The following is a 23,890-nucleotide window of genomic DNA, read 5'->3' as shown; positions in this document are numbered from 1 at the left end:
GCAGCCTCCCAGACGGGACTGCTTACAGCTGTTGTTTCTTGACTTGGCTTAGGGTGCCCATTGCCATACGAAATATTTTAATTTTGTATAGTCACATTCATCAGTCTTTTATTGCTTTTAGATTTGGGGTCACAGAAGATCTTTCCCTGTTTCCTGGTTGTACAAAAATTCGCCCATTTTCTTCTGGTACTTACATGGTTTCATTTTTTATGTTTAGATCTCTGATCCTTTGTACTTTATTTTGTCATGCGTGGTGTGAGGTGTGGTGTTCTCAGATGGCTTCCCCATTGTCCTGGCTTCATTAAACTATATAACAGTCCATCTTTGACCTAGTGATCTGAGAGGCTGTCTTTGTCAGTATTCTGAATTTCCACCCGTGCCCAGGTCTGTTTCTGGACTTGCTATTCTGTTCCCCGGGTCTGTCTGTCCACACACCAGACCCACACTGTTGTCAGCTTGCAGAGGCTTTTTGTAGTACATTGGACTGTCTGGTCAGCCAGTCCCCCTGCAGCTTTCCCTTTTCAGTGTTCCCTAGTATTGCTCGTGTATTTTTCTGTGTAAACTTGAACATCAGCTTGTCTAGCTGCTTGGAAACAGCGTGTTATTGAGACTGTGGCAGATTTATAAATCAACTACCCCTTTATGCTTTTGAGTCGTCCTCTGTAACAAGGGATGTCTTTTGTTCAAGTGTACTCCTGTGTCTACAGGAGGGTGTAAAATTTTTCCTCCGAGACATTGTGCATATAACTTTTTTTCTTCCTAAGTGTCTGACTTTCTTTGTTGCTGTTGTAAATGGGGTTTCACTGCCTTCACATCCTCTGCCTATTGTGTGTGAGTGTGAAAGCTGTTGGTGTCTGCTTTCCAGTTTCATTTTATTTATTTGACAGAGAGAGAAAGAGAGAGCAGGAGCACAAGCAGGGGGAGTGGGAGAGGGAGAAGCAGGCTTCCTGTGGAGCAGGGAGCCCGATGCGGGGCTCGATCCCAGGACCCTGGGATCATGACCTGAGCCGAAAGCAGACGCTTAACTGACTGAGCCCCCCAGGCGCCGCTGCTTGCCAGTTTTATATTCTGCTGTTCTACTGTATTCTTTCATTGCTTGAATTTATTGAGTTTCCAGGGTTTTCCAGGTATGCTACCAGACAGTCTGCCCAGAGATAGATTTACTGCTTCTTTCTGACTTGTGTACCTCTGATTTCTTTCATTTAGTTGCATTGGCTAATACTTCTCGTAAGGGGTTGAATGTGTTGGGGAGAGTGGGCATACACCTCGTCCTAACCTTAGTGGAAATGCCACCTTAGGTGAGATGCTGGCTTTAAGGGTAAGGTGTACATGTCTTCTATCATGTTAAGAAAGTATCTGGCATTTTTCTGTATTCGTGACTTTTTTACAGGAATAAGTGTAGAATTTTGTCAAAGGCTTTTTCAGCATCTACAAAGACAATTGTTAATTTTCTCTTTAGATCTACTAATAGAGTATATTAGTGAATTTCCTAATAATGAACCAACTTTATGTTGTTGGTATAAATCCGATGTGGTGTATTATTTTCTTAAAGTGATGTTGGATTCTGTTTGCCAGTATTTTATTCAGTGTTTCTGTATGGCTATTCATTTATAAATGATACTGGTTTGTGATTCTGTTTTATCGGGTGTAGGCATCAGTGTATCTCATACAGAGAATTTGAGTTTTCTTTCTTTTTTTGTGCTCTGGAACAATTTATACAGCATGGATGCCCTGTGATTTTTGAAGGTTTGGCAGGATTCTGTGAAACCATCTGGACCTGGTCTTTCTTTGTGGTACGTGTTTCTGTTTCTTTCATAGAAATTGGTCTGCTTATGCTTTCTCATGTTTCATGGGGGCCAGGTATGGTAAACTGCATTTTCCTAGGAAATCCTTTTCTCCAGGATTTTAACTTCAACTCTCATAGAGGTGTGCAGAACCATTTCTCTGTCTCCTTCTAAAAAGTTCCAGTGGTTATTTTCCTGTGTCGTTGCAGTCTCGCCCGCCTCCCGACTCAACCCTCTCTCTCCCCTTTCTTGTTCAGTCTTTGGTGGTTTTCTCATTTTTCCTGCAGTACTGCTTTTCCACTCAAATGTCTTCTGCCTTGAGCACCTCGTGACTGGGTCTTCATTTAAAAAAATTTGACCTTTATTTTGTTTTTTGTTTTTTAGCGGTTTACAAGCTTCTCAGAGATCATCACTTGCATTCTTTTTTTTTTTTTTAAGATTTTATTTATTTGACAGAGAGAGACACAGCGAGAGAGGGAACACAAGCAGGGGGAGTGGGAGAGGGAGAAGCGGGCTTTCCGTGGAGCAGGGAGCCCGATGCGGGGCTCGATCCCAGAGCCCTGGGATCACCTGAGCCGAAGGCAGACGCTTGACAACTGAGCCACCCAGGCGCTCCTCCCTTCCTTTTTTTTTTTTTTTTTTTTTTTAAGATTCTATTTTTAAGTCATCTCTGCGCCGAACATGGGGCTCGGACTCACAACTCCGAGGTCAAGAGTTGCCTGCTCCGACTGAGCCAGCCAGGTGCCCTATTGACCTTTGTTTTCTCTTTACTGAGTTCCATTTTCCTTTCTCACCATTGCGAGTGTGTGCCTGTGTCTTTCTGTTTTCTGTTTTGGATTTCTGAACCAGGATGCTTTTTCCACTCCTCCACCCTTGTTTAAGGACGTATCCGCGCAGAGTGTCGTGTTAGCTTTCTTCTACCTTCTACCTCTACCTCTTCTAACTCTTTCGGAGGGAGGGGCGTCTTTACTCGCCGTGGTGTTTTGCCCCCAGTTCCTGTGTCCTCTTTGGAGTAGCTGTGTGTGGAGAGGGCTGGAGCTCCGGGGCTCAGCAGCCTGGCTGGTGTGAGCGTCCTGCTTCAGGACTCCCTCCCCAGGGTCTCCAGGGGAGTCCTTGCTAGATGGGTTTTTGGGGGTTGCTTTTGTTTTGGGAGGGGGATGTAGCGAGGCCGGGGCGTGTGTGTCCTTGCTGTTTTTGTCTTGCCCGATCCTGGAGTTCCCCTACTTGCTTTCCTGTCCACTTCTCAGTTTCCACAAGGTGTCGGCCAGGAGTGGGGCTGTTCTGCTCCCTCATATCCCGTGTGCATTTTTAAGTTGCTTCTCTGGGGCTGTGCTTTCCTCTGCCAGGACGATTTTTCTGCCACAGGATGGACTCTTTCTGGGGACAGCACGGCACTTCTGTCGCCTTGTCTCTCTTCGGGTGTGGCTTTCTTCGGGACCTGCTCGCTCCCTGCGGAGACTAGGTGTGCATGAGCAAGAAGTCTCTCTGTGAGAAGAGAAATGGACGTGGCTTCTCTATGGAGCAAGGAACAGGGCAGTTGGGGTGCTGTCATCCCACTTCTGGGGAAGGGGTAGGATTCGTGTGGCTCTGTCTGTTGCCCTTGCTGACTTGTCAGGTTCGAGAGGATGTGCGGGGAGGTTCAGATTCACAGAGCTGCCTTTGCGTCAGTTACCCCTCTTCCCTTGTCCTTTTCTTTTTTTTTTAATGAAAAAAAATTTTTTTAAGTTTTTATTTATTTATTTGACAGACTCAGTGAGAAGGGGAGTGGGGGAGGGAGAAGCAGACTCCCCACTGAGCACGGAGCCCGATGCGGGGCTCGATCCCAGGACCCCGGGGTCATGACCTGAGCCGGAGGCAGACGCTTAACGACTGAGCCCCCCAGGCGCCCCTGTCCTTTTATTCTTTAGGACTCCTCCATTTTCTGCCTGGGCGGGACCACAGTCTCCTCCTGATGGTGTAGATCCTGGACCGCATGGGAGCGAGCTGAGTGGGGAAGAGGGTGACTGGCCCGGGGTCACTGGTTTGGAACCTGCCTCAATAACGCCCTCATTCGCAGGTAGTCACTGACCTGAGCTCTCCATTCACACCAGTCCACGGCCTGGCTCCCTTCCCAGGCCCGGGATCATTGGTGACGGACACCAGCTCTCAAGGGGGCAGTGGGCTGAGGGGCTCCTTCAGCATCTGAGCCCCAGTGTATCAGCCCGAGAATGAGGTCTTATCAGATGGGAGCCTTATACAAATATGGTCATGAATGTTGCCTTCCAGGTATGATGAAATAAGGAAAACTGGGAAAAGCTATAGGATGATAAGGGCTGTGACCGTGTCAAGCTCTCAAACCGTGACAGGTGGCATGCAGAGTGTTTCCCCAGACCTGGCACACACCTGGCACGTGCCCCTTGTTTCCCAAGACGTGCAGGTGGAGAAGAGACAGTTGACAGAAGTTGTGACTGATACTGTCTATGTCTATGAAGAGATGGATCTTCTTTACCATCTCAACTTGGAACAAAATTTATTTCTGGTTTTAAGTATATATTGCTATAAAAAATTCTGGAACCCAAAGAGCAGAATAAGAATTAAGACTCCCCCATCATCATGAACTTTTTCAGTTGAGACTCATGTTTAGCAGGCTTGCTTTCTCCCCAGATCTCCCCGTGGCCCCTCTGAGCAGTGGACTGGCCCATTATTTCTAGTGATGTCCTGGGAAACAGTTTTTTTTTTTTTTTTTTAATCTCCTTAATGTGAGAAAACCAATTATGATGACTTTATTCCCACGTATTATGAGGGTTACTAAATTAGTCCATCACTGAACAAAATGTCTTAATTCTGGTGTTTGACCCACAGACAAATTTGAAGATCTAAGCTCTTCAGATGAATCCTGCCCTGTTCCCCAGAGACAGAGGCCCTGTCGGAAGAAGGGCCTCAGCATCCATGAGGGGCCTCGAGCCTTGGCAAGGATCACAGCCATCGGACTTGGAGGCAAGATGCAGCGGCCTTGCTGTGGTGAGTGCCCCCATGTCCTGCTGGCTCTTCGGCTCTGCCTCCCCAACAGTTCTTAGCCTTCTGAAATGTGGGCCCTGGGGGGCACTGCAGCTTAGACTCGGAATTGATTAGAGGGATAAAAGACATTGATCACTGGCTAGCTTCTGGGTTCATCCTTTAATTTTCCTTTCCATGGGTTATGTTACAAATAGAATTTTCTCTCCAGCGGTGGAAATACAGCAAAGCTGGGATTTCATTTATCATGTGGTAGGTCAGCTAGTGCAGAGAAAATGTTTAAGTCTGGTCCCTGCCCACTTCACCAGCTGGAGGTGGATGTGTCTCTGGGCAGGCTGTTGCTCTCTCTTCTCAAAGTGCTAGATTGGAGAATTGTCAGATCATATACTTTGTGGGCCAGAATCAGAATGAGTTTACTCTCCCATTGTCAGCGCCTCATGGTGAATGCAGGGGGCGCTGACACTCTTGCTCTGGCCCTGACCAAGTGCTCAGTCTCGGGTGTGAGTTACATCTTTGACGTCTTGCCACCCATCAGTGGCCGGGCCAATCCTGCTGGTCCAGCAAGGTGGGTGGATGGGTCCATCTCGTGAGCCAGTACCCCTGGGCTTAGAAACCAACTTTCCCAGTCAGTGGAGATCATGCTTCCGTCAAGAATATATAAGTTGCTCCATTGCCTCCCATGACCCTTGGAAGGAGTCTTAGTGCTGGGTTGGGAGCTCCAGGCCCACCTTTTCCCATCTGGGCCACGGGGGAAGCTGCCCCCAGCTGTGGTCAGGCTGCTGCTGGGTGAGAGCAGCATGCTCTGGGGCATGTGGCTGGTGCTTCTCTTGTGAGGAGTCCCTGCTACCCGTCCCACCTGAGGTATGGTGGGCGCACACCGGAAGATGGGTCTTACCCAGGGTGGGGGGGGGGGGGTTATTAACTTGTGTTGCTCTACAACACATGCTTTTTAAAATGGAATTTGTTCGAGTTCCCAAAATAATCTGGCCGAAGCCCATTTATACAGAAATCTTTTTATGCACCCACACAGGCAGAGAAACATTCACCAAAGAATGATGCTCGTTGTCCCTTAGTTGTGCTATTTCATAATTTTGGTTTTCCTCTTATACCTTGTGATATTTAAATTCTCTATATGTGTGTATATTGTTTGCCAATGATGAAAAAACATTTTCTTGCAGGCAGATGCATTCAGAGGTTATGTAACTTGGTGTTACTGCTGTTAATCTTTAGCCTGGGGCCTCTTGCCTCCCTGCTCAGCCAGATCTGTTTAGCTGGGGCTGACTGACCCGAGGAGCAGCACCCCTAGATGTGTGTGTTGAAAAGTCACAGGGAGCATGAAAGCTGGTGTGTGTGAGATTTTGTTCCCAGCTACGAGGACCACTTAGTGGTCTGGTTTTCCTTCGCCTCAGGAACCTGTGAACACAGCTAACCGTTTCCTGCTTTGTCCACTCGGCAAAGCGGCACATGGTGTGATGGAAGGGGCGCCAGGCTGGACTGGGTACTGGTCCCCATCCAGGTGCTCTTGCTGTGGGACACAGACTGGTCCCCATGCCCCTCAGAATCTTTCTTCACCTGCAGACCGCGCAGTTGGAGCCGATAGGGGTAGTGGCCAGCTAGATAGCAGTTTTCTTTCTGCTTGCCTGAATCCTGGGCCTTCCCTCATGCCCAGATTCGTCTGGGGTGGTTGAGTTTGGAAGGAGGAACTCTATCCCTTTTGTGCTCACGTGGGTGTTATGTCCCCCATTCTGTCCACAGAGCAGGTGCCTCTGCCGGGCTACGTCACCTTCAACAGCAGTGATGAGAACCCTCTGGAAGGGGGGGGCCTCTGCTACAGGGATGTCACCTCCCCGATCAATGAGCGGGATGTGGAGAGCAGCAGCGGCAGCAGTCGGGGTGTGTGGGGGGCCCTGTGGGGAGTCCCCGTGCATCACCCCTCTACCCACCCAGCGGGGGCACGGAACTGTGGCAGGTCCAGCCAGTGGAGAACGAGGGGGTGAAGGGTACCGCAGGGCCTGGCTTTTGTGAGGACCACGAATGTGGCTCGGACACGGGGGGGTGCAGCTTCTGGCCCGGTGTGTCCCAGTGCAGGATCTGTGGGAGTCGTTCCTAACCAGGGAAGCTCCTTGACTGGCAAGCCCTCGGGGAAATGTCCGTTCTATTACATGTACCATTTGTTCGGGAGCTGTTGACAAGAGTGTCCGCTGGGCCAGGCACTGCTCTAGATCGACGCTTGGATTTAACAGTGAACAAAACGGGCCAAGCTCTTGTCCACGTGCTAGGGCAGGAGGGCTTGGGCCAGCATCAGAGGAGACAGTGAGCTGTTTCAGGAGTTGGATGCAGTGGGTGTGGGGCTCTGGGGAGGCCCTGCAAGGGAGACCTGTGGTCAGCTGCCCTTGTCTTGACTGTTGTCAGAAGAGCACGCCTTCGGCACCAACCTGGGGGTCGGGAGGTGCAGCAGCAGCAGTGAGGGCCTGACAAGAGCCCCGGGAGTCAGCAGTGAGGCCTCTCTGGAGAGCAACGAGGTGAAGCTTCTCCTTTCTTGATCTCCCACCTCCCTCCCCTTTCTTTGTGTTGTGGGGGCTGCCTCCTCCGAGAGGGCAAGTCTGGTGACAAGGACTTCGTGCACGTCAGACACACAGTGTCCTTGGCTGCCCTCCATGAGCAGCGACCACTGTGAAAGTCACCAAGGAAGCCTGTGTGTGGCCGGTGGGGGGGTTTCCCAGCTACAGTTTTGGGACAGAGGGCAGAGTGGATGCAGCTCCGTTAGCTGTGAGCCCCGTAGTGTTAACTTCAAGCACACTTCTTGCCACAGGATTCAGATCATGCCTGTAAAAGTTCGGTTCGCAAGCAAACTAAAAGTTATATGAAGACCAAGAATCGTTATAGCAACAGCGAGAGCCAGTGGCCTCCCAGCACTGGGACTTCGGGGGCAGCCTCTTCCCCAGGATCGATGCCCCAGACCGAGAGGTCCCGCCATTCAGGACCTCAGGTAAGGCCATCTGTGAAGCAGGCATGTAGACCTCTTGTGCTCCGTGAGGCCCGCACTGTGTACTCAGGATGGGCCAGGCACTGTGGAGAGCAGAGTGTGGTGATGGTTTTCCCTCAAATGATCTGGGAAGCTAGGCTGAGAGGAGTCCTAAGGGCTCCAAGTGCCAGTCGTAGGGTTTCTGTTCCATCCCTTTCCATGGGAGGGATCTGTCTCTCCCCTTAGTTTCCATACTTTACTCAGCCTCCCTGAGCCTGGGGCGGAGAAAAACAGGACCAGTCTTATGGAGCTGCTTTCAGAAGTCTGTGACAAGATGCATATGAAGCAGAGCTAAAGTGGTGCTTAAGGAAATTTGCCATCTCTGTCGTCCTCATTGTGGGTCACTCTGGCTCACCAGCTTCTTAGGGGTGATGGGTCCGGCACAGCAGCTCAACTGTTTATTGACTTCTCCTGCCCTCTGTAGGCGTAAGTAGTACAAAGATGAAAGAGAGAAGTACATTTTTGCCATTTATTAAAGTCACAGCTCTGCTATTCACTAAAAGCCTACAGTTTTGCTGGCTTCTCCTTGTGGCCCCTCCAGAGAGCTCTCTCGAGGGCCTATGTTTCCAGGCTCAGTGAACAGCTACACCTTTCAACTCCTTAAATACATGTTCATGGGGGAGTGGATGGTGGTGGTGGTGGGATCTTAGGCTGTTTCAGAAAGTAGGTTAAGGCAAATGGCAGAGTAACGACCTTTGAAAATTTGCTTTTCCTTATTAAAGGCAATAAACTGGCAGAAGTGGTCAGAATAATTTTTTTCAAAACTCTGAATCAAGCAAAAGCTTGGAGCAACCTGGAAATGTTCATTCAAGAGAAGTGGCTGAATCCCAAAACTGCAAGCTCTGTAGCACTTCAACTCGCGTTAGTCCCATCTGCACTCCCCAGTGCCAGGGTATCTGTGACAGCCAGTGCAGGGGCTCTTTAGTGCTTCATTCTCAAATAACTGGCATGATGGGATGCATCTGATGACTCCCTAGGAGGCCATGCTTACAAAACTGTGTTTGAGTTGACTGAGAGCCTGTCTACCCAGTATAACAATGTGTGTTGAAAATAATTACAGGTGTATGTTTTAACTTTGCAGCTGCCTGAGGTGTTGGATAATAGTTGGGGCAAATAAGATTAACCACAAAAGCTGAAAAGGAAAAACTGGGGAATGCGATGTCCATAGGAGGTTTGTAAAGCTCTGACATATTCCTGGGAATCTGGGAGGCCACACACTTGCTCAAGGCTGTGTTGTGTGGATGGTCAGGAAAGAAGTGAGAATATATCTGATGGCCTTGAGGCTCTAGCAAGGAGGAAGTAAAGGCTAAGATAGGACTGTCATCTGCCTAGCTGAGTGTTGAAGATATGCCCCAGCCAAGCCTACAGAGCTATGCAGCAAAGAGGGGGAGACTGACTGGTCTCTGGTGTTTACGGAAATCTGTCCAGTCCTTAGCTGACCACTAAGCTAGCCGAGGAGAGACTTCTGTGGCCACATGGGAGAAAGAACACAGACTTTATCAAAAAGGCACTAAACAAATAACTTCTACAACAAGCAGCAGCAACAAGCTGTGGAGAGGGAGGAGAATTCAATCTCCAGAGCCACCACATTTAAGATGTCGAATTTGAGGGGCACCTGGCTGGATTGTTTGGTGGAACATGTGACTCTTGATCTTGGGGTTGTAAGTTCAAGCTCCCTGTTGGGTGTATAGATTACTTAAAATCTTGGGTATGTCCAAATTTCATCAAAAAGACAAGATGTGCAAAGAAGGAAGTATGGCTCATAGGCCGTAAAAAGTCAACAGAAGCAGTGCCTGAGGATGGCCACTCTGGGACTTAACTGGACGAAGACTCTAGATCAGCTTATTCAAATACGCCCAGTGAGCTCAAGAAAACCTATCTAGATACAGAGATTATCAATAAAGTGATAGAAATAAAAACGAACCAAACAGAGATTCTGTAGGTGAAAAGTACAATGACTGAAATGAATGTTTCACAAGAGGGCTCCACAGCAGACTGGAGCATGTGGAAGGCCCCACAAACCTGATGTTGATCAATTGAGATTATCCCGTCTGAGAAGAGAATGAAGAATGAACAGAAACCCCTGAGACCCCATTAAGCAGCCAGCATATACATAATTGGTGTTCCAGAAGGAGAGGAGGTAGGAAAGAGCACAAAAAAGTGTTTAAGAAAATAGCCAAACCTTCCTACATTTGATCCAAGAAACCGTATGAACCCTAAGTAAGTTAAACTCGGGTCCACAGCTAGGCCTAAAGTAATGAAACTGTCCAAAAACAAAAGGCGAAGCTTGAAGGGAGCAAGAGAGAAGTGAGTCCTTTACACATAAGGAACCCTCCTAAGATTAACAGCTAATTTCCCATCAGAAACCATGGGACCTAGAGGACATTTGATGACCGAATCAGAGTAATGAGATGAGGAAAACAAAACACCAAGAATGCTATATCCGAGCAAAAACTGTCTTTTCAAAGTGAAAGAAATTAAGACGGTTGCGCAGGCGCAGGTAAACAGACTCCAAGTTTGTTGCTAGCAGACCCGCCCTCCAAGAAGCACTAACACCGTCCAGGCTGAAGTGCAGACAAATGGGCTGAGGCCCTCTGGACCCATCTACTCCGCCTGAGGGCACAGGGAGGGGGCTGGAGCCCTTGGCGCCCGCAGCACCATCCCACTGGGGGGGGGGGGGTTCGGGGACTGACAGCACCAAGGAACGCACGCCTGGCAGGAAGGGCCCTGCGTTGCCGCAGTGCCTTTGTAGGTCCCCACCCGCCCTCTGACCCGCCCTGGCTCCTCTGCCCTCCAGGACCTCGCCGCGCTGCTGGAGCAGATTGGGTGTCTGAAGTACCTGCAGGTGTTCGAGGAGCAGGACGTGGACCTCCGCATCTTCCTGACCCTCACTGAGAGCGACCTGAAGGAAATTGGCATCACGTGAGTGCAGAGGGGCCCTTGGTTTCCACTGAGCCTGAAGGGGCCAGCTTAGCTTGCAACGTCCCAAGGCTGCGGTGGAACGAGCCACCCTGTCCAGAAGTCCGCTCGCTCCCTGCAGCCAGCTGGCCTCTCCAGCCCCCCAGGCTGGCCCGGCTGTCCACCTGAGAGCTTCCCAAGGTGGTGGGAGGCCATTCACAGCCTGGCCCTGGCTGGCCTGGGCTCCCTGTTGAGTGAAATCAGCAACAACCAGGCAGGGGAGGCAACCAAGCAGGGGAGGCCAGCCCCAACTGGGGTCACTGCTTGGAACCCTTTGTTTCTGTCATCTGTCCCGGGATCCTGGGGGTCACTCTCCCCCTTCCAAGCTGGGACCTTGCCTAGGGGACCGTCTTGGTGGAAGGATAGTCCGTGGCACCTCTGCACACCCCGCCGATCTGTGTACTTCTCTCAAATTCACCCCTGCAGGCTGTTTGGGCCAAAGAGGAAGATGACCTCGGCCATTGCTCGATGGCACAGCAGCGCCCGTCCCCCCAGCGATGCCCTGGAGCTGGCCTATGCTGACCGGCTCGAAGCCGAGATGCAGGAGCTTGCCATCCAGCTGCACAAAGTAGGTGGGGAGCAGGGGAGGGGCCGTGCAAGAGAGGGGTTGTGGAGACACGGCTGCAGCGAAGGACGAGGAGAGCGAGCAGTGGGGACAAGTACCCAGGGTCAGCAGGGGAAGCAGCCAGGACAGGCGATGGGACAGCAAGGGCAGAAAGCGGCACTGTTCCTGTGCCCGAGGGGAGATGCACAGGCAGGAGCGCAGACGGACCCAGAAGATAAAGGGGGAGGGCGGAGAATGAGCAGCCGGCTCGGACTCCACCACGCTTGGGCAGAGGCGGCTCCATCTGGAGATGGGCGTCCCCATCCTCCTGCCCAGGGGACGGCAGAGAGAGCGAGCCGGGGTCGGGGGCACCCGGCCTCGCATACCCCTGGCTCACTTAGCCACGCGGGCTCCTGCGTCTCGCACGGCAGCGCTGTGAGGAGGTGGAGGCCATGCGAGGCCAGGTGTCGCAGGAGCAGGGGCTACGCGCCGTGCTGGAGAGCTGCCTCCTGGAGCAGGACGGCGCCCGGAAGGACGTGCACGCCCAGCTGCAGGAGACCCGGGCCCTCGCCCGGGACGCTGCTCTCATCCTGGACCAGCTGCGGTGAGTGGGCATCTGAGCTGCCCCCAGGCCCAGGCCAGACCCTGAGTCACCGATGCCTCCAGATTCAACCAAGGGCTTGTTGGTAGGGTCTCTTGGGGTCACTCACTGTCGTCCTCCATTTTGTTCTGGGTCTGTCTGCAGAGCAGACCGAGGCAGCAAACAGGGCCCCGAGAATCTGCACACTACGTGCAACTCATCCTCTGCCCGGGTCTCAGGCCTCGAGAGCTTGCCGTGAAGGCGGAGCCCCACCTGACACTCAGGGAGGTGGGGGTGTCTGCCGCCCCGCGGGGGCGAGAAAAGGCACTCTTGCCAGGCCTCTCCCTCACCAGCACTTGGCCTTGTGTCTGGCAGAGCCTGTCAAGCTGAGCTGTCAGCCAGAGTGAAGCAGGAGGTGTCTACCCGAGGGTCCCCCCTGGGCACAGCCCTCCCCACAGCTGGTAAGAACAGTGTTCTGGCTCCAGATTACACAGATGCTGCCCTGGGCCCAGTGTTAGCACCTGTTCCAGCAGTCACCACACTGACACTCCATCCCTCCTCTACACCATCCCAGGCTCCAGAGTGAGGGCACCCTGTCACCCCCATTTCCTCCCCATGGTGGGAGGCAAGAGCCCTCGGGCCCTGGCCAACTGTGCTATCCAGGATCTGCAGTGACTTCTGCAGCCTACAGCTGGGGCTGCCCCAGGGCAAGACCTCACTGTAGGCCAGGGACCCTCACACTTTCATTCCTGGGGCTGGACCCTGACAGTGCTTTGGAGAAACAGGTGGGAGAACATATTTTGGTATAACGAGGTCACGCAGGAACCAACAGCTGGGTGGGTCCCCTGGTCCCAGCAGCTCAAGACAAAGAGGCAGGAGCTGTGGTGACCACACAGACCCCAGGCCCACCTGGTTCTCTATCCCGCAGACTCCAACGGCTGGCCAGCCTCCCTGCAGGCCCTGAGCCTCCCTGAGCTGTCAGGAGCATTGGAGGATCGAGTCCAGGAAATGGGTGAGTCTCCAAGAGGGCAGCCAGTGGCCTCACCCCCAGCAGGGGCCAAAAGTGGGTGAACAGGGAGAGCCCCGCCCGGTTAGCTCCGACCCCTGGGTCAGCCCTGCCCTGGCCTACTACCCCCACCACCACGCAGTCCTAGGCATCCCCCCCCCCCTTCTCACACTTGCAAAGCAGTAACTAACTGCTCCTGTCCTCAGGGCGAGTGCTATGCTCAGTGACCCAGAGCTTGGAGAAGCTGCAAGTGCTGAACGGGAAGGAGAACTGGCGGGAGCCTTAGCTGGGAGGGACGGTGAGTGTCCGCCAGCCCAGGTCCCGGGCTGGGAGAGCAGGGCGCCCTGGGCAGCAGTGAGCTCTCCCTTCAGTCTTCCCTTTCCCTTCTCAGAATCCGACGTTGGGTGACTGATCCACCCTGAAGCTGTGTGCCTGGAAGACAGGAGCGCGGAGAGCAAGCGGCTGCAGCGGGCCAGAGGATCAGGCCCCCGGAGCAGCAAGCAGGACAGGGCTGGAGCCGGGGCGAGGAGCGAGGCCCACACCAAGGCAGGACGAGGGCCTCTAGGCCAGAACCTGGGGGTGAGGCCCAGAGCGGGCAGGGCCACGGGGAGAGAGCGGGTCCCCGTACACCGCAGGTGCCACACGGAGAGGACTGGGCACTTGGGCAGCGTATGTCATTGGCTGGAAAATAAAATGTAAGCTCTGCTGGTAAGGGGCTCCATTCTGGTCCCACCACATGCAGTGCTGGCTGACAAACCAAAGCCAGGGGCAGGGCAGGCCGAGACCCCCACTTCAGTAAACCCACTGGGACCCAGGCCCCCTCAGGACAGAGACCACTGCGTGCAGAGCAGGGCAGACCGCCTGACCCCCTCCTGCGCTGCCGTCCCCTGCATCGAGGGCTGCCTTTGCCCCGAGCCCCATCGAGTCTACAGAAGCAATCTGAAGAGTGATGCACACCCCCAAGCCCCAAGGAAGTAAGAGAGGAACAAGGTACAGGTATTTTATTTACAGAATGAAGTGCCTATGCCCACACGTGCTGGCCACTTCATCGAGGCTCTAAGGTGGAACAGACACTCAGGCTGGGCCGGAGCACAGCTTTCCTTACCAGGCCAAGCAGGTGCTATGGAAACTTTGTTAGCTTCATTGAGGAGTCCTTCCGGACATAAGGCCAGTGGTGACCTTCCCGTCTGTGGTGGCTCTGTGGTTGTCATTCTGCACACTCGGCCTGCTTCCACACCATGTCCTGAAGCTGCCTGCAGCCTGTGCTGGGAATGCAGAAAGGGAGGCTTGCAAAGCAAAGCAAAGAGCAGTGAGCTCAGCCCCCGTGTGGCCAGAAGCCCCGGACCAGGCTTGGGGCCCAGAGAGGCCTGAAGCCGGCAGTCCCACAGCAACCACAGGGAGGCAGACACCACCTCCCCTTGGGACAGGAGGCCTGTATCAGCTCCACGCTGAATGGAGCCCCAGCACTCTTGCACGTGGCTCCCGCCCTTAAGTCCCTGGGTAGTGGGAGAAACCCCCCCCCCCCACCACCACCCCCCCGGTGCACCCAGCCCCAGGCCTGTGGCTGGGACCAGAGAACACAGAGCAGCTGAGAATGGACTTTCCTGTCCTTTCTTTTTCAACAGCTCCAGCTTGGCCTCATGGCCCCAACTAACCTTAGGGACCAAGACCCAGTGGGGTAAAGGGGCTTCAAAGCCTCATTCCCAGTTCACACACCATAGAAAAAATTAAGGCTAACCACCACCAAAAGTGAGCCAGCTCTTCTCTCAGCCCTGAGGCCGGCTGGTGACAGGACTCAAGGCATGCTCCACAAGAATAAAACTGACTTCTCGATGGTCTTTGTGTGTCTACCTACCCACCTGAATGAATGGGGGATACCTCCACCCACCCGAGTCGCATGTGGAGAGTTTGCATCTTGGGGTAGGAGAAAATGTCCTGAGCCTGGAAAGCCAGGCCACCTACTGAGCAGGGCGGGCTCCCAGTAACCCAGCCACCACCCAGTAGCTGCTCAGGGTAGCGGAGAGGAGTTGTGAACACACACAGGAGGAGATAGTCTCCTAGGAGTTCAGGGCACAGAACCAGGGGAGGGTAAGAGACATGCCGCAAAGACAACCTCAGGAGGAAGACGGGAGAAGCTTCTCCAGCGCTTTCTTCTGCTTCTCAGTGGCAGCGGCCAAAGCCTCAGCTAGTTTCTCTTCGGGCATCATGTTGAGCACCTTGAGAGCGAAGAGCAGCTGGTACTTGGCGGTGCTGGTAAAGGCGTTACTCAGGAAGTTGGGAAAGCCACCGACTCGGTCCTTTTGGGTGTAAAGTGGGACTCGCACAAGCCCCAGCACCTGCACAGAGAGACCAGAGTGGGATCAGGCCCCCACACCAATGGTGCAGCCCTAGCAGGAGGAGCCTGTGAGCTGCTAGGCCAGGAGAAGGGCAGCCAGGTTGCCAAGGCTGTAATGCGAGACCCGGGCAGGGTCTGGTGAGGCAGAAGCCAGCCGTACCCTTGGAGCAGTGCAGCCCCTCTACTCTCCAGGCAAGTTTCAAAGCTGACCCCATGCACCCATGACCACCCTTTGCACTCTCAAGTCCCAGCTCCCATCCCCTGGTACAAAGCCCCCCAGTTCATACCCCATGCTCCCCCTTCCACAGGTGAATCCCAAACATCCCAAGTACGACTCCCAGCCCCTCCAGACTATAAAAACCCAGACCCTAAGAGCCTTCATCACCCCAACCCTGAGATCCCAGCCCATGAACCCACCCTAGTTTCCCACCTCCCCAGAAGGTACTACCCCATCCCATCCTCCCACCGATCCCACTCCCCGCTCCCAGGATTGGCAATGGCAGGCAGCAAGGCAGATGGAACACAGCCCCGAGGGAACCCCCAGCCCCGGGCCCCTCGCTCCCACACCTGCCCCCACTTCCCTCTCCCCACCCCGATGCTAGAGACAGCGACACCCCACCCAGCCCGGCCAGGGGACCCTCAGGGGGACGTGTTACCCATCGGTGCCTTCCACGGAGCCAGAGCCAAACCCTGGGGCGGGGGGCGGGGCCCGGGCGGCGGCCCCACCTCCAGGCCGTGGTCGCGCGAATGTACCGCGCTGATCTCCACGGCGTGCAGCTGCTCCAGCGTCAGCTGCCGTGCGTACAGGTGCGCCACGACGCGGTGCGGGCCCTCGGTCAGGTGCGAGCTCAAGTAGTCGGCCTCCGTGAGGCGCAGGCAGCCTAGGCCCAGGCCCAGCACCCGGTTCAGACCGTCCTCCAGAGACCAAAAGCGCCGGTCCACGAAGCCCCCGGGAAAACCCAGTAGCCCGTCGAAGCGCATCTGCATCTGCAAGGGAGGGCCGGGTCACGGCGCGCGGGGTGCGAGCGGCGCCCCGTCCCCCGCCCGCCCACCCACCCGCGTCCTCACCAGCACCGAGAAGCGCATGGGGATGCGGCCGAAAAGCTGCCCGGGGTTGGCGGCGTACAGCATGGCGTGGCACGAATGGCTCCAGCCCGGTCCCAGGCGCATAGCCTCCACCCGGCTGATCTGCTTCAGCTCCGGCACCGCCGCCGACATCTTGACACTGCCCCGCCGCGGCAGGGGCACCGCTCCTTAAGTGCATGCGCGGGCCCGCCCCCGTCGGGCCCGGCCAATCCGAGGGCGGGCTCGCTCTTAGGTCCGCCCCTCCACCAATTGCCGACGCCCATCGGGGCCGAGCCCTTCCCGGCGCTCCGTCGCGTCGTTGAGGCGCAGAAGGGGCGTGTGCAAAAGGAGGGGGCTGCGCGCGCCCCCGCCCACGGCCCTCGAGAACCACGACGCCCAGGAGGCACCGCGCCCGGGCTGAGCTCTCCCGAACGAGCGGGGCCTCGGGGCCCTCGGGCGGGCGCTGCTTCCGGGCTGGGGGCTCCCGACTGCCCGCAACGAGTCCTGTGCCTTCCCCCAGTGCCTCCCTGGGAGCGCCGCCCCGCAGGCTTCACATTACCAGCCCCCGCCTCGCTCCCCGGCCGGCGCCTCCCCCAGGAGGGCTCCGCGGAGCCCCGCGACCGGAGGTTACGACCCTTCCCTGCACACGCGCCAGCCAAGCACTCCCATCTAAGGTCACTGACGGTCAGTCCGACTCCAGAAGAGCAAGGAAAGCAGGGCCCGGCAGAGCTCCGGCTGCCCCCACAGTCCGTGTCCACGCACAACCCCTGGGGCTCCTAGACCCATCGTGCTGGGGGAGGAAGTACCTTAAATCCGAGCCCAGCATCCCAAGTATCCTCCCAGTCAGACACAATGCCAGGTTCGGGGGGAGGAAATGGGGTCTCCATTTACCAAGGAGAAACTTGGGACACAGAGGAACAGGACTTGCCTGAAGAGCGCCCAGCAGTTGGTGCCAGAGCCAGGATCCCACCCTAGATTCCCACCATGTCTCCTCCCGTGTCCTCAACAGAAGACCTCCCAACTTTCACAAAGGGGGCCTGAAGTACTTACCCCGTGTCTGCGGGAGAAGCAAGTCGCTGGGGATCGGGAACACGGGAAGCAAGTGTCCAAGAGGGAGCCCCGGGGCTCCTTGGAATCCTGCAATGGGGCCACTCACTCCACTGGTTGGCCCAAACTCCATTCCCCTCCCACAGTGGGCACGGATTTAATGAGTGAAGGAACTGCCACCTGCACTCACAGGATGGGCGCCCCAGTCACAGCCTCGGAGAACTGCATGCAGTGAGCGAGGGCAAGCGCTGTGGCAGAGAAGGCTGCCCTGAGCAGGGCTGAGGAGAGGAGAGCAGGGGCAGAGGGCGGGCAAGGGGTTGGTAGGACCCACTAGACACTCGTTCACACAGTGAGTCCGTGCCGGTACTCTCAGAAATGGGGAATAAGGATCCAAAGAGGCAGGCTCTGTCCCTAGCCATGGCCTCTCCCGGGGTCAGGACTCAGAAGGGGCAACCACAACTGGCAGGGAGGAGCCAGATTCCAGGGCAAGCAACCGTGTCTGAAGAGAGGTCAGCGAGAGGAAGGGCCCATCCCGAAACAACCACATCTCCAGGCCACAGGCGGCCACGTCTCCATGACCCAAACCCAGGGCTGGGGGAAGGGGCAAGTAAGGGGGTACAGAGGAAAGGTACCCCATGCCCCCAACCCCTCCCTGACACAAGATGTTAACACAATTTCTGGTCCGTTGGCAAAAGAGGGAGATCCAGCGCAGCCCATGCAAGAACTCGTCTGACACGGAACACCTTTCCACCCACCCTGGGACCATGCCAGACCCAAACATGACAGCCGCTGCAGGGCTGAGGGTGGTAGGCCTGCCCCGGGGCATGCTAGCTGAGAACAATGATCTCACCAGTAAGCACTGAGTCAGAGGGGACTTGAGGAGGCAGAGTGGGGCCAGTGCTGCCTGGGAGCTCTGGGGCGCTAGAGCCTTTCCCTACTGGGAGGCCGCCTGCAGGGCAGGGAAGCCAGCAACCAAACCTGGCCCTCTAATCCATTCCACACGACAGCTGTGGAGAGTTGCTGCCCTGTGTAAAAACCTCTGACTGTTCTCAGAATAAAACTGTCCCTACAAGGTCCTGAGGCATCTGCACCCCACCAACACTCCTCGATTCTGGCACTCCAGCAACGGGAGCCACTAGGGCTTCTTTCTGCTCAGGGGTCATACCAGACTCACTCTGGCCCCAGGGCCTTTGTCGGCACCAGCAGGGCTCAGCTGAAACGCCCTTCAGAGAGGCCCGCCTCTGTCACAGGTTAAATCAAGTACTCCATGCAGCTCCACCTTGTCACCAGCTGACTCTTCCAACAGTCACCCAACCTGGGAAGATTCGGATTACTTGCACAGTGTCCCAGTGCCTAGAACACAAACTCCCAGGGCTGGGGCCATGCGGGTCTGGGCCCCCTCCAGCCCCAGCACGGTAGGTGCTCAGTAAATATCTGAGGGAGCGATTGGCAGTGAAGACGGGGATTGCTCCGCCGCTCAGAAGACGAGCCCCGTCCCCAGAGTCCGCTTCACTCCAACCCAGAATCTGCACGACGGCCACAGTTGTAACAAACAGCAGCTTGCGCGCCTCACGTACCACCTCATGCGCTCTCGCCCTCTTGGAAGTCACGTGCCACTGACAACTCGCGCACACGGACGTGCTCACGCTGCGGTGGCGGCAGCCAGAGCTGCCCGGAGCCGCTCCGCCGTCCTGCCTCCAGAACAAGCAGCAGCTGAAGTCCCTCGGTGCAATGCGCAGAGGAAGGAGCGGACAAGATATTGCTGCATGATTTTATTACTATAAATATACAGTAAAAACGAACAGAAACTAGCCAATCAGAGTACATCAAATGATAGCACATGTAAGTCCAAGACAGGCCAGTCTGCATCCTGGCCTTCAAACAGAGCACTGGCACCAATACCAAGGGCCTGTCGCTGGGGTTGGCAGTTCGGGAGCAGAAAGGGGAGGGAGGGAAGGAGGGAGGCAGCCAGGCTGTGTGCGCGTGTGCCTGCACTTCTCTGTGTGCGCGCTGGCATTCGCCCAGGCTTGAGCGCACAGCAGGCAGCAGGGGAGAGCAGGGAAGGGCCAGGGAGGGACGTGGAGGGCAAGGAGTCAAGTGGCTGGGAAAAGATGGCCTGCGCATGGCCGAGAGCTATGTCTAGGGCAGCGCTCTGTTCACAGGCTCAACTGGAGAGAAGACGAGTCCTCTACTGCTGGATTCTCTCCTGAGCATCCTGTGGGGCGAGCCACAGGGAGAGTGCCGGGGCGGGGTCCAGGGCTTTGCACACACAGGCCAGCTGCCCCAGAACCATCCTTCCCAGGGTAGCCCCTCAGAAAATGCGCTGCGCTGCACCCCCCACCCCAGACCAGGACAGTGTTCCCACCTCGGGGAGCTGCACAGACCCAACCACCTGGCTCAAGGTCCCTGCTGGGCAGCTGTCACCCTGGGCCACCACGGCTGGATGCCCCCTTTGCCTTGCTATTGCCCAGAAAGTTTTGCTTTAAAAAAAAAAAAAAAAGACGAGGTCACCTTAGATGGGATCTGCCATGTGCGTCCCCCAGGCAGTCCACTACAGGGACCCCAGACAGAACAAGTCAAAGAGAAACCAAGGGACACTTCAGTGGCCAAGAGGGAGCAGGGAAGCTGCTCAGATCCCTCCCTGGGGCAAGTGGGCAGCAGCTAGCCCAGCAGAAGCCCCTGCACCTGCAGGGACCTGCCATGTGAGCAAAGCCGCTTCAGAGAAGGCGCAGGGCCGAGAGAGGGGCCACGGGTCTCTGTCTGCTGCCTCTGCCCCCGTGGCAGACCCAGCCCCCAGCCCCCAGGGGGAGGGGGAGCTGTGGGAGGCAGTCCGCCTCCCCCCCCCCACCTCCACCGGACTGGACCAGGAAGGGGAAGCAGCAGCAGAGGGTGCGAGCAGCAAGAGCTGGGCTGCCAAGGACACAGGCGCACATGGGGCAGGGGACAGGCACTGTTTCCTTCACTGACCATGACTCAGTCCCCACTTCCTTTCCTCCTCGGCCAACAAGGTCCCTATAACATCTCCTGTGAAGATACCACCTCACCCACCAACACACTTTTCTTCAGAGAATTTGTGAGTTCTTGGGATGTCAAGTCCCCAGTAGCTAGGATGCTGCAAGAAGCTGGTCCAGGCTGCACAGGGGTGGTCAGGCCCCAGTCCGAGCCACTTAGCCAATGGGGCGTTTGGGGGAAACCCCAGAGCTCAGAGCCCAGAACAGAAAGCTGCCGTCCTTCATCTTGTACCATTTACAAATACATCGACTGTAGAAAAAGGAATTTGTCAGAGGAGACAGTCCACTGTGCTCTTCAATCAAGGGTCGTGTGGCCCCTCAGAACCAGTGGCCACGCAGAGCGTGCAAGACAGGAGAGGCCAGGGGTCACGCTGGAATCCGGTGGCCCCTCAGCAAAGTCTGGGGAGCTAAGGGCTCCATGCTGCCAGCCTGGCCAGGCTCTCAGAGTGGGGTCAGCTCAGTGGCCCCAGGGTCAGGACTGGGGCCACCGAGCACAGGCCAGGGCGGGCCAGTGGTACGGAGGCTGTGGGGCGTCTCCATGGAGGTGGACCATCCTGCGGGCAGGAGCAGAGGGCGAAGCGGTCATGGGTGGCCGAGTCACCCACCTCACCCATCAGGCTCAGTTTTCACCAACCATGAGCCTCCCACAGAGGGCAGGGCCACCCAGAGACCTGGAACTCCAGCCCCAGGAGAGTAAGGAGGAGTCTGTCTCTCTTGGAGCACATCCCAGGCAACAGGACCAGCTGATGCCCCAGAACAGAATGCAACGGGGCGCCGTGGGCTCCCGCCTCCTGGGGTCTCCTCGCTCACCTCCTCCCTCTCCCAGTCCCTGCTTCCTGGGATCTGACCAGCTGTTGTCCTTCACTACTGAATTATACCAGGACTCAGTCAAGCCCAGGCAGAGGGGGAGTGGACTTGGACCTGGGGGCATCTCTGCGCTCAGAGCAGCCCCCGGAGTCCAACCCTGCCTTCTTCAGGGGCCTTTTCCGCCATGATCACACTGTTGCCTCACGATGCCACGAGGCGCTCTGTCCCTGGACTAAGTGTGTTCCCCAGGGCGCTGGTGCTGGAGCTGTGACCCGGGCCTGCAGCAGCGAGTACCAGCAGGACTGTCAGAGATGCAGAGGCACGGCTGCCGGCCGCCTGCCCACTGAACACGAGCTCTACCGGACAGCCTTCAAATCACAAACCAAGGAGTGCATCTGCCCCATCACCCACGACACAGACCCTGAGGTGGAGGAACTGATTTCCTAGGATCTGTGGCTTTGTGCAGGGCGTCAGCTATGCTATGCAGCCTGCAGGCAAAATACAGCTCCCTGGAGCTCAGCCTGACCCCTGTGCATTTTCTACTCCTGGAAGTTTCAGATCACAGCACTCAACATCCACTGACATGGAGACCAGGGCTGACTTTATAAAAGCGTTGGGCCCTACTTCAACAGAGGGAAAGATTCATCAGAAGAAACATTCAAGGAGAACAAGAAAGGTTTGTGCAAGGACGTAAAAGCAGCTGTCAAAACGAGCGGACAGACACCAAAGCTGAGGACAGCTGGCTAGGAGGAAGGCCGCACACCAGCCTGGGGCACATGTCCCCGCGGGGGCTGCCAGACTCTCGCTGCCAGGACAGGCCGGGAGTCCTGTTGGAGCGCTCCACCCCACACGCATCTGGGAAAGATCGGGCCACCAAAGGCACCGGGTTCTCCCACCACCAGACTTCCCAGAGCTGCTACCGTCATGTGAAGAAGGGGAAGAAGGTCCTAATCGCATTCGCTTGTTTGGGTGGTGGTACTCTTAGAACGACCTTCCATAAACAATCGTTTGGCAAGGTCACGCAGGTGAAGGCATCTCCCAATCAGGGTGGAGGTCAACCTCACATGGCCTCCTAATGGCCTGATTTCAGCCTGTGCTGGTGTTCCGAAAGTTCCATACATAGGCTGGGGGACAGGTTAGTCAGCAGCAACGGGGATCTCAGCAAGGGCTAAGTCACCATTCCTGGGGCCCTAAAGGCTAAAAAGTCCTGGCTGGGCCACACAGTCCAGACAGAAAAAGCTCTGGCTCCAAAAGTAGGCCAATGTCAGACCCCCTGGGACCACCTCTTAGGGGCAAAGGTGTAGCACGTTTGGAGAGCTCTGGATTCAGAATCCAGGACCCCAAGGAAGACATGGATGTGGAGAAGCCCAGAAAAGGGCAAGGAACCCCCAGGGAAGAAGCAGGAGAGGGAGAGGGAGCTGGGGAGGTCCTCAGTCCAGCACTGTCAAGGATGCCCCTCAGAGCCACCCCACAACACGGATGAAGGCGATCACGTACCAGCTTACTCCTCTATACCAACAGAGCAGGAGTCAGGCCCCAGGGCTGTGCAGAGGAGGAGAAAGATGGAAGCTCAGTTAGCAAAGCACTCAGACAGACCAGCACATTCCGCAGCAAATGCACTGCTTTAGGACAAGATTCCCTGGGGTGGGGGGGGGTGGGGGGGGGGGACCGGACGAAACCCCCACACAGACTCCTGTGCTGAAACAAAGGAGAACAAAGCACTGGGCCACAGTCCAACGCAGAGGCACTCAGCCCAGGGAAGCATGCACAGGGCAGGGGCCGGGGCGGGCGGGGCTCACCTCGAGGGAGGCGGCGCCCAGGGGGCCCCCACCCCCACAGGGCTACCCGCATCTAGCTTTCCAACATGGATTTGCCCAGCCTCCTTATCATCCCCTTATCAACACTATGGACATGAAGCTTCACTACATTGTGCCCGTCCCTCCAGGGGACAGCTGTGCAGCTTCTGTAAAGAACGAAGACACCCGTGGGCATGTCCCTGTTCTTGAACACAGCCCGATGTGAAAGATGTTTAGCATCTCGGCTAAGCGAGAGCCAGTAGCAGGACAGAAGGTGTCAGCTCGGGAATAAAGGAAGACAGGTACACCTATACTTATAAAGGTGTGCGCATCTGTGAGGACCCCTGCCCGGCCCCCACGTCGGGGGCAGCCCCCGGGTGCTCACGGCGCTGCTCAGGGCACAGCGTGCAGCATGCACACCCCGGTGGGGCGCGGGCCCCAGAGCCACAGCATCGCCCCACCCTGCCTCCTCATGCTCCGTGGCTGGATTCGGGCTTCTGCTGCCCCGAACACGGATTTCAGCCTCTCCTTTACCACCTCCACAGTCAACTTGCCCCCCCGCCCCATCTGTGGAGCTGAATGAAGCAGGCCACGTCACTGGCCTGGGGTTGGGGGGTGAGAGAGCCACAGAGCCTGGTGTCACCTGTCCTGACCTGCAGACACCGCGGGGCAGGTGGCCGGCACTGCTGGGTGGGGTCAAGGTGTCCCTTCACCCGCAGAATCACAACTCTCACTCATGCTTCTAGGAAGTCCCTCTCCGGGCTCTCCCCATCACCCCAAGCTTGTAATTTTAAGAAAATCCTTGAAAGAACTTACTGGAATTCTGTGTTACTCTATGGAACGCTGGTCCTAAACATGGCTTTCACCCATGGTTTCTCTTTGGGTAGGCGCACAAGTGCCGACGGCACTTACTGCCCTGCCCTTCCTACCCCTGGTGA

The 23,890-nt window shown here is 56.0% G+C and overlaps 3 protein-coding genes across 17 annotated transcripts in view; 1 reads left to right on the top strand and 2 right to left on the bottom strand.

The window, feature by feature from the left end:
* The window catches only part of ANKS3 (ankyrin repeat and sterile alpha motif domain containing 3), a 33,244-nt gene extending 18,246 nt beyond the window's left edge, over positions 1-14,998 (top strand). For 4 of the 8 annotated variants that reach the window (XM_027611726.2, XM_027611719.2, XM_027611725.2 and 1 more), the window contains 11 exons: positions 4,626-4,784; positions 6,534-6,671; positions 7,191-7,300; positions 7,591-7,767; positions 10,601-10,725; positions 11,188-11,329; positions 11,737-11,909; positions 12,261-12,346; positions 12,814-12,897; positions 13,098-13,189; positions 13,263-13,729. In XM_027611726.2, coding sequence (XP_027467527.1) covers positions 4,766-4,784; positions 6,534-6,671; positions 7,191-7,300; positions 7,591-7,767; positions 10,601-10,725; positions 11,188-11,329; positions 11,737-11,909; positions 12,261-12,346; positions 12,814-12,897; positions 13,098-13,177 — 1,134 coding nt within the window. In that variant the 5' untranslated portion in view covers positions 4,626-4,765 and the 3' untranslated portion in view covers positions 13,178-13,189; positions 13,263-13,729. Of the gene's footprint in view, positions 1-4,625; positions 4,785-6,533; positions 6,672-7,190; positions 7,301-7,590; positions 7,768-10,600; positions 10,726-11,187; positions 11,330-11,736; positions 11,910-12,260; positions 12,347-12,813; positions 12,898-13,097; positions 13,190-13,262; positions 13,730-14,516 lie in introns of those variants that run through there. The other 4 variants (XR_003523088.2, XM_027611721.2, XM_027611720.2 and 1 more) reach the window with 4 other exon arrangements.
* Positions 13,878-16,571, bottom strand: NUDT16L1 (nudix hydrolase 16 like 1). 4 transcript variants are annotated; one of them, XM_027611738.1, is made up of 4 exons: positions 16,295-16,571; positions 15,953-16,213; positions 15,005-15,227; positions 13,878-14,156 (listed from the first exon to the last, which is right to left on the bottom strand). In XM_027611738.1, exons 1-3 carry the CDS (start codon positions 16,442-16,444, stop codon positions 15,006-15,008), a joined length of 633 nt encoding a protein of 210 aa, XP_027467539.1. In that variant the 5' UTR covers positions 16,445-16,571; the 3' UTR covers positions 13,878-14,156; position 15,005. The 4 variants fall into 4 exon arrangements, with proteins under 4 accessions (XP_027467539.1, XP_027467540.1, XP_027467541.1 ...); XM_027611739.1 differs by having other exon boundaries at positions 13,878-14,151; XM_027611740.1 differs by having other exon boundaries at positions 15,980-16,213.
* A 619-nt stretch (positions 16,572-17,190) lies between these two features.
* Positions 17,191-23,890, bottom strand: part of MGRN1 (mahogunin ring finger 1) — a 57,029-nt gene continuing 50,329 nt past the window's right edge. For 2 of the 5 annotated variants that reach the window (XM_027611732.2, XM_027611731.2), the window contains 2 exons: positions 22,654-22,698; positions 19,096-20,903 (listed from right to left, as the gene is read on the bottom strand). In XM_027611732.2, coding sequence (XP_027467533.1) covers positions 22,658-22,698 — 41 coding nt within the window. In that variant the 3' untranslated portion in view covers positions 19,096-20,903; positions 22,654-22,657. Of the gene's footprint in view, positions 17,429-19,095; positions 20,904-22,653; positions 22,699-23,890 lie in introns of those variants that run through there. The other 3 variants (XM_027611730.2, XM_027611728.2, XM_027611729.2) reach the window with 2 other exon arrangements.

Source organism: Zalophus californianus, chromosome 10, assembly GCF_009762305.2.
Source record: "Zalophus californianus isolate mZalCal1 chromosome 10, mZalCal1.pri.v2, whole genome shotgun sequence".
NCBI classification, from domain to species: domain Eukaryota; kingdom Metazoa; phylum Chordata; class Mammalia; order Carnivora; family Otariidae; genus Zalophus; species Zalophus californianus.
Note: the sequence above shows the minus strand (reverse complement) of the source record. Positions and strands in the feature narration are given on the sequence as shown.

Bases quoted from the DNA above. Each gene is read 5' to 3' on its own strand.
- NUDT16L1 (XM_027611738.1), bottom strand. From the start codon at position 16,444: ATGTCGGCGGCGGTGCCGGAGCTGAAGCAGATCAGCCGGGTGGAGGCT. The intron at 16,214-16,294 runs GTGAGGACGCGG...CCTCCCTTGCAG, and splicing joins CCATGCGCTTCTCGGTGCTG to ATGCAGATGCGCTTCGACGG. The intron at 15,228-15,952 runs GTGGGGCCGCCG...CTCTCTGTGCAG, and splicing joins CGCGCGACCACGGCCTGGAG to GTGCTGGGGCTTGTGCGAGT.